The 9,030-nt window shown below is 37.1% G+C and overlaps 1 protein-coding gene across 1 annotated transcript in view; it reads left to right on the forward strand.

Annotated features, from left to right (window-relative positions):
- Positions 1–9,030, forward strand: part of LOC107697254 (docking protein 1-like) — a 35,804-nt gene that overhangs the window by 16,760 nt on the left and 10,014 nt on the right. Inside the window, exons 2-4 of the mRNA XM_016497970.1 lie at positions 1,117–1,410; positions 2,029–2,119; positions 6,547–6,719. Of these exons, the coding sequence (XP_016353456.1) occupies positions 1,117–1,410; positions 2,029–2,119; positions 6,547–6,719 (558 nt within the window). The remainder of the gene's footprint in view (positions 1–1,116; positions 1,411–2,028; positions 2,120–6,546; positions 6,720–9,030) is intronic.

Consider the following 9,030-nt stretch of genomic DNA (forward strand, 5'->3'; position numbering starts at 1 on the left):
AAGGAAAAATTGAAATCGCATCATATGACCCCTTTAAAGCAGTTTAATATAAGGCAGGAACATAACAAAACGTGAAAAAAAATGAAGGGGTACTTTCGCAAGGCACTGTATATATATATATATATATATATGACCCATTTATGATATCACAATGCTTTATTCCTTTTCATGTATTAGCCTGGTTTTGGTAGTGTGTACACGCCACGGCATTAGTAAATTATCTGCATCGCAATAGTAAATCAGCTTGAAACATTTTTTAAGGTCATTATTTTTTCTTACGTTACAAACAATGTGAGGAACTGACCCAAACTCTTTCTCTCTCACACACACCCATATACACATAGATATATTTTGTTTGCTGCAGAATTTGCTTTTCGTTGTCCATCTGGAGGAAGGGGCTTGAAAGTCATTGTCAAGTTCCTCTTGTTGACCTCAGCATTATGATCCAGATGCGAAATAAAGAAAGTGGCATAAATTTGGCACTCATCTTGCATGAAGATTTTATGGCCTTGATTAAATGGTGTTGACATCAACAATAATTTGCAACTACCTAGAAGCTGATCATTTTTAAAGTCACAATCTAACAAGTTTTCTTCCATATTGTGACATGTATACCAAAGTGACAGTATATCAAAGTGAAAAGAATTATTGAAAAATAACAACAACAAAAAAAAAAAAAAATAGAGTGGGGACTTGGTTCTGTCTTTTGGTTGTTGATTGGATGACAGATTTGAAAGTGATCATGAAATCGATTTTAAGGTAACCAATTGGAGAAGTCCAACATACATTAGCAGAGAGAAGTTTGCCATTGTGTAATTAACATTTTGATGAAAAATTACAGGCTCAAAAACAAAATCAAGAAAAAGAAAATAGATGGAGTGATTTTCCAATTCATGAAGACTTTAATATGGTTAGCAACCTGAGGCAACATGACTTGACATAGCCTATATTCTGTGTATGATTCTGTTAAAATTCAAACTAACAGAAATAGTTCTGTGTGCATGTATTTTTATATATTTTTAGACCCATAAGTGAATAATAGTTGAATTCCCTCAAGACACTGCTGGTTCTTCATCGAAGAGTAAAAACTTCCTCTTATCCCTCTCTCCTTTTTAGAAATGGAAGAAGAACTGGTTTGTACTCTACCCAGCAAGTCAAAACGGCATTGCACGGCTTGAGTTTTATGATTGCTCGGGCAGCGCTAATGATAAACCTAGCACGAAGAAAATGGACAAGAAGATCATTCGTCTGTCAGAATGCATCAGCATACTTCCTGCTGTCACTGAAACCTGCCCCAAAGAAAACATGGCCGCCTTCTGTGTGGAGACCAATGACAAGACCTACGTCTTTGCAGCTGAGAAAAATATTACCAATGAGTGGGTGGAGAAGATGTGCGAGATTGCTTTTCAGGTGAGATGACATCATGGAGACTTTTTAATGGTTCAAGGTTCAATGTGGTCAACACTTGTGACTTTGAGAAGAATGAGAGACATGTGACACTTTTTTCAAAGAAATAATATTAGTATTCGCTCCTAATAGTATTCGCTCATTTTAATAAAAATAAAAAATACATAATGGCAATAAAATTGTCCAGCAGTGAGAATTTTGAAGGCATAACGTAAGACAATAAATAAATAAATATTACTATTTAATAAAAATACTGTATAAATAATCTTAATAATAGCCTTTTAATTATTGTTTTATATGACCTGGACATTTCTTCATGTGATTCAACCTTTAAGACTTTTATATCCCCTGAAAGCTCAGAAGCTTTTTTATTTATAGGTAGAAAAAAAACTATAAATCAATGATTGATTGTCGTTTTACAGGCTTAACCATGGATGAATTCTATTAAACTATTTGACAAGCATAATAACCTTTTAACCATGTCTTAAGGTGCTCTGAAACATGGAAATCTATTCCAGACATGTTGATCATTTCCAAACGGAAGGACACAGCTGTCTCTATACTAACTCTGCATCTCTGTCTTTCTATCTCACTTTCTTTCTCTGTCTCTATCGCTCTAAGGGAGGAAGTTGTTCTCTTGGTAGTATTGACTCAAATGGACAGCAAGAGCTTCAAATGGCAGAGAATCTCATTTATTTCTCCAGAGAGGAAGGTAAGAAGCGACATGTGACATTATTAATTTACTCATGCTTAAAGTGTTTCCACCAACTGGTTTAAATTATGTGAGCCAGCTGGGTTTTTTTTTTTAATTTGAGTAGTCTTTTAAGTGCTCATTTCATAATATACAGTGAGTTTCTCAAAGCGTAGGACTTGACGTCACATCCACTATCAGTTCTGTTGCTTTTTGGTTGCTAGACTGAATTTATATGCACACCTAGACCAGCAAAGCTGCTCTCAGTGAATAGACAGAAATGTTCTGTTAGATGCAAATGGACTGCATGCAAATTCCCTGCTCATGTTAGTCACAATGCTTGAAAGAAATATTAGAGCTCTTGAATGTGGTTACACTTAGCTGTTTCCAGAAGGACATAGATGGCTGTGTCACACTCATTTTATTTGAATAGTCCCTGAGTAAAAGACGCAAAGGGCTAACAAATGAAATGGAGGAGGACAGAAAGTGGAGCAAAATCTCAGGCATTTCCCCTGCCCCCTCCTTTAAGGCTGGCACCCACTTCATCCAGTGCTACGCTTGGTAAACAGTCAAGGAGTCACTGTAAAGTCCACTCAGTTCACAAACTACCTCCTGCTCCTGCTGTGCATTCTCGAGTGTTTTTGCGATCACTTCTGTTTTTAGTAAGGGCAGCACTGACTTCCTCAAAGAGTGTGGGAGCTGACATTTAAAAGGCTTGCAAAGATACAGTCTTGGCACTCAATTATCTCCTTTGCATAGACATTTTCTGGCATGACATTGGATATTAGAGTATAACGCATGGGTAATGGTTGTTGGTGCCCTGTCCAGTGTCCGTTGGTATTTTGTTTGAAAGCCAATTCAGAGGTAGACAAGAAAATGAAAGAAGATTAGAGTGGAGCAACTCATTTTGTATGTTATCAGTTTGCATGGGAGCATTTATAGAGGCAGAGGAAAGTAGGGTAATCGGCACTCATGGCCTGTATTCTCTGATAAGCAGAAGCATATCTTTGCTGAACTTAGCAGGGAAATAGCATACAGGACCCATCAAATGAAAAACATCCTGGTTTTACTTGTGGATTGTTCCTATGTGATTTGAAAAAAGACCAGTGTTGGCTAATTTCCTGAGATTCAAAGAACTTTCAGTTTTACTTATAAGCCACACGCAAAAGTTTTATAAATTGTATAGAACAAATCTCGGCAGCTTTATGTTGTCAATGTATAATTGTTTATATCGTCAAATGTAAACTATATTTGTATTAAATATTTGTAAACTATACTGTGATTGGCCAGCTATCCAGTGCGTTGTGATTGGCTGAATACCTAGAGCGTGTGACGGAAATGTTACGGCCCTTACCACATTGTGATGATGCCCTGTCAGGCCGGAGCGATGATTCAAAAACATGAAAACCCATTATAAACGAGGCATTCGTTGCATCCAGTGGGGACATAATTATGGATTATAATTTTTACGCGTTGCGTTGCATCGCGCCGCGTAAACATAAAACCATGTTTGCATTTGTGATCGGAGAAATGACAAACAACAAGCCCTACTCTACACTGCCCAAAAAACTTGCTTTAAATATATAAAATATAAAAACTCTTTAAATATAAAAACGTACTTACAGTCTTTGAGTCAGAACAGCCGGCATTGTAGTCTACTCTACCAGGATCAGTAAACAGTCCTCCATAAAATGTGCTGCACACATCTGAATATTTGGGTTGAAGTGTTCTGGAACAGTGTTGTAAATACAACTTAACCACTGATTTCTAGTCGTGTCAATTTTTGGATGGCCAAAAAAAATTGAAATCGCATCATATGACCCCTTTAAAATGATGAAACTCTATAAAGCTGCTTTGAAATTATGTGTATTGTGAAAAGCGGTATACAAATGCAGAATTTGACTTGAAGTAATACTTACCTGGGGGAAAAATATATCTGCATATATATTGACTCTATTTCAGTTACTGATAAACCTATTGGTATCTATAAAAGGCAGTGACATAATGACTTGAATACACTACTTAATGATTACAGAAAAACCTCATTAAAATAATAAAAGAAAAGGCTTTTTAAAATGGTTTGGCATTGTTTCTTTCATCTTTATTAATATAATTCTTTAGAAAAAATACTTTATTAATATTTGATAAACTTTTGTACACCAAATCAAAGTCATGTGGGGCAATCAACATGCAGAAACAAACATAAAACATGTAAATGATATCGTAGAGAGGACTGCAGACCCTCAGGACTGTGTCAAGGTCAATAAGTCTCTGGAAATATCAGATTTGACCTTTTAATAAAACCATAAAATTAGTTCAGATGTGATGCAACACCCCAAAAGTGTAACCATGATTTAAAAAAAAATACTTTTTACCTTGAAAAATACATTTGAGTAAAGTTATTATTTTTAAAATAATGATTAGAATGTGTACACTCACATGGATTGAAGATCTAAGAAAAAAATGTATTTGCTTTTTACTTAATGGATACACCTCATCACATTTTCAGAATGATTAAATTTAGTCTGTTCTTTGTACCACTTTACATGAGAAACCCAAAGTGCATATAAAGTATTTATGTCAAGAATATGCATAGTTAGATTACTTTTTTTAGTAGGTTAGCCATGTGTATGTTTATACTTGTTTATTTATTTGTACTTTTATGGTTTATTTTTTTTATTTATTTTTAAATACTGTATGTACTGTACCGTAGTCCTGCAAGGCACAACATTTGGTTCCATTGTATGTTTCTACATATAGCGACATGACAAAGCTCCCTTGACCTGTTCATTTTTTAAGAACTTGATGTGTATTTTAAAGCTGCAGTCCATAACTTTTTTTTGGTTAAAAATGAACCAAAATCATTTTTTTGTCACGTACCTAACTAGCCAGTGTTTAAAACTATCTCCTTACCTTAGCCGAATTCACAATGGTAAGCTTGTAATGTTTTCTAATTTGAGTGGTAATGGTAGGTTTTTGCTGGAAATACAAGTGCAATACAAATACAGGGCGCCGTTCGTCTTTACGTCATTACGTCTCGTCTGTAAACATAAAGAAAGAGTCCCGGCTAGTAGACTGTATCGCACGTGAGGATGCTGCAGGTGGCTGATCATTAATAAGTCTTTTCTCACAGCAGCTGGAATAATACAATTTATCATTTTGATGGTGAATTGTAATCCAGAAAGTTCCATGCAACAATCATCTGTGACAATTCACCAGTAGTCTACAGGTAACACTAATACACACTAAATACACGTGGTCATGCAATGCTGATGTTGTTAACATTAACATTTTGAGAACAAAGTATAACAATAATAATAATTTGCATGGTTTGATGTGATATGAGCTAAGCGATTGTTAGATTTAATCACCAGAACAACACCAGAACATCAGTTGGTCAGAACAAAAGTGGCAGACATGTTACTTACTTGTTCAGATGACATTTCTGGTGAAAATTCTTATTTGGATCATACTTCCAAGACCTAGAATCTGTGATTCCGAAGTACAGTGAATATCCAAACTGGTGCGGTGACTGACAGCCACACATACTCCTCAAAACATTAGATTCATCCACGCTGAGGATCCGTGCTGATGCACAACCCACGTAAAGATGATAATTCCACAAATAACTGCAATTGGAGGTTTCAAATAGAGACGACGACAAAGAGGCAAGACTTGCGGACTGCAGCTGTAGAGTTGATTTTATAAAGAGATTTCCTTTTCTTTATCATGGTTTCTAGTTGCTTATTAGCATGCATATTACTAGCATAATGGCTAGGGGTGCTCCGATTGATCGGCTACCAATCACTATCAGCCAATAATCGCTTTGGTATGTTTGATCGGCGGTCTCTATAAAGGCTGATCTCAAAAAAAATGATCTCAAGCTGATGATGCGCCTGCCGTCAGGTTTGGCATGACATGCAGCGACACCGGCACACTCTATCCAGCGCGGGTAAAATAATTATAATGCTGAAGGTGGGGTGCAATTCATGTTTCTTCATTAAATAACTTATAAAGTAATTTGAAAACTTTCTGTGAAACATACTTATTTGGATCATACTTCCAAGACCTAGAATCTGTGATTCCGAAGTACAGTGAATATCCAAACTGGTGCGGTGACTGACAGCCACACATACTCCTCAAAACATTAGATTCATCCACGCTGAGGATCCGTGCTGATGCACAACCCACGTAAAGATGATAATTCCACAAATAACTGCAATTGGAGGTTTCAAATAGAGACGACGACAAAGAGGCAAGACTTGCGGACTGCAGCTGTAGAGTTGATTTTATAAAGAGATTTCCTTTTCTTTATCATGGTTTTTTATTTTTGTCATTGAGTCACATACAAATTATACCTGACCTGTGGTATTACTGTAAACTTGAACCAAATTCAGAACAAGGAATTTCATATACACACTTTAACTTGAATCTGTTCTGTTTTGCAGTTAATGAGTTTTGGGTGAGTGTCCAGAGGACAGAAGCATCAGAGCGCTGTGGTCTCTCTGGTAATTACTGGCTTAGGGCTAATGTGGACAACCTTATCCTGAAGGACCCCAAGACTAAAAAGCATTTACTCGTATGGCCCTACAAGCTTCTCCGGCGCTATGGAAGAGACAGGGTGAGTTTTAGTCACTTATGATTTTGAAATGTCCTCAATTAAAGCACACTGAGGTTTCAAACCAATAAAAATCAATGTGAATTGTTAACAATGATCAATTGCATGACACTGAATCTCTTCTGTGGGATGGTAACAGGTGATGGATGACCTTCAACACTGACTGCATTCAGTCTTAGCCTTGACTTTGTAAATGCGTAGCTCGCAATCGCACCCCCCTTTAAACCTATAAAAAATGTCACTAAACAGTATGAAAAATTAATGCTTTTTTAATTTAAAAAACCTTCAGGGAAAAAAACACCTGCATCACTTGAAACATTGAAAAATAGCATAGAGAGAATAACTGTTGTTATTATTATTATTATTATTCTCTGTTATTTATTTTTTGTGGGTTTCGTGCTGTCCGCTAAGGCATAGGACACACACAGGCTTTCCTCACCAACGTGATTTGCAACGGTCGCTTTGTCGCGTTCAGTGTAGAGCTGTTGCGGCGCGACGTGACAACTGTAGCGTCCGGTGTAGACACGGTGAGTGAAGCCGAGAGCAAGATATGCCTCGTCATATTTTCTGCATTTAGCTTTTGAATGACCAGAACCTGCCTGGGTCTGTTCGACTTCATCTATGGCTTTTCTCTTCGCTTTCACAAACCGATCCATCTCTCATTCTAATAAAAAGCATTTACTCGTATGGCCCTACAAGCTTCTCCGGCGCTATGGAAGAGACAGGGTGAGTTTTAGTCACTTCTGATTTTGAAATGTCCTCAATTAAAGCACACTGAGGTTTCAAACCAATAAAAATCAATGTGAATTGTTAACAATGATCAATTGCATGACACTGAATCTCTTCTGTGGGATGGTAACAGGTGATGGATGACCTTCAACACTGACTGCATTCAGTCTTAGCCTTGACTTTGTAAATGCGTAGCTCGCAATCGCATTCCTTATAATGTAGACTGCTTACAGTGTGTCTAAATTAATCTAACGGCTGTTTGCATTAACCCAACATAGTTGCAGACAGCTGGCCTCATACTACAGTTGACATATAAAGCAGGAACTTAAGCCACTGTTGTTTCCAACTCTGCTTTCTGTCATTACTATAGAAACTGCCTTGGTACAGGAAGCTGGCCTTCCTCTCTCCTTTATGAGTGGGTGGAAGGCAGAGCTAATGCGGTGAATGACTACTGAATGCAGGTCATGATGGTTTGAAAAGACTGTAACACTTAAGTTGAGGGACCAATTTTCACTATTAACTAGTTGCTTATTAGCATGCATATTACTAGCATAATGGCTAGGGGTGCTCCGATTGATCGGCTACCAATCACTATCAGCCAATAATCGCTTTGGTATGTTTGATCGGCGGTCTCTATAAAGGCTGATCTCAAAAAAAATGATCTCAAGCTGATGATGCGCCTGCCGTCAGGTTTGGCATGACATGCAGCGACACCGGCACACTCTATCCAGCGCGGGTAAAATAATTATAATGCTGAAGGTGGGGTGCAATTCATGTTTCTTCATTAAATAACTTATAAAGTAATTTGAAAACTTTCTGTGAAACATAATTTCCTATAAGAGAGCGCGGACGTCTCCTTATGCTTTCTCTCATCGTACTTTGATGTCATACACCGATCTGATCTTCAAGTCCAACACACCTCTTTACTCTCGCGTTTCACGTGACCGTGTAATCGCAGCCTCTTTCATAGTTTTTTCATATTGCGATATTATCGCAAATGCAATTAATCTTTCAGCCCTAGCGCTCATGATAACTGATTAAACCGCTCACACTGCACAAGGTTGGTCTGCAGCAGTGCAGAGATCGTTTCCGCACTGAGTCTATTTTTGCTGTGCTGCAAGTGCAAAATTAAAGTAACAGCGCATGGATTGCGGTGAATATGAACATGGATTGACACGAAAATGTAGTAATTACACCATAAATGCTTATAATTAAAGTCTACTGTGTTTCACAGTCAACACATAGGCTATGGCTTTTTTGCTAGCTTTAAAGGAAAAGAGCACTTTTAGATAAGGCAATAATAGATGGCACTCGTGGAGGTAGTAAAACAAAGCTCTTTATGAACCGCAGGATTGCTTGTAATAAAGAATTAAATGCAAAAGGCAGTAGAGCTGACTGACTGTTTCTGTCAATGGTAAGTTTTGGATTTGTTTGATAATGTAAGAAAAGTAGTTTAAATGTTTTGCCACTTGCTTGAGCAACTTAATATATCAATCTAGAATAAAGCATTGAATAATGTGTTTCTTATATTTATTGCGTTTAAACACGTCTATGAAAGATTGTATTACTGTACTGTGTAAAAAAA

This window comes from Sinocyclocheilus anshuiensis, unplaced genomic scaffold, assembly GCF_001515605.1.
Source record: "Sinocyclocheilus anshuiensis isolate Anshui unplaced genomic scaffold, SAMN03320099.WGS_v1.1 scaffold1778, whole genome shotgun sequence".
NCBI classification, from domain to species: domain Eukaryota; kingdom Metazoa; phylum Chordata; class Actinopteri; order Cypriniformes; family Cyprinidae; genus Sinocyclocheilus; species Sinocyclocheilus anshuiensis.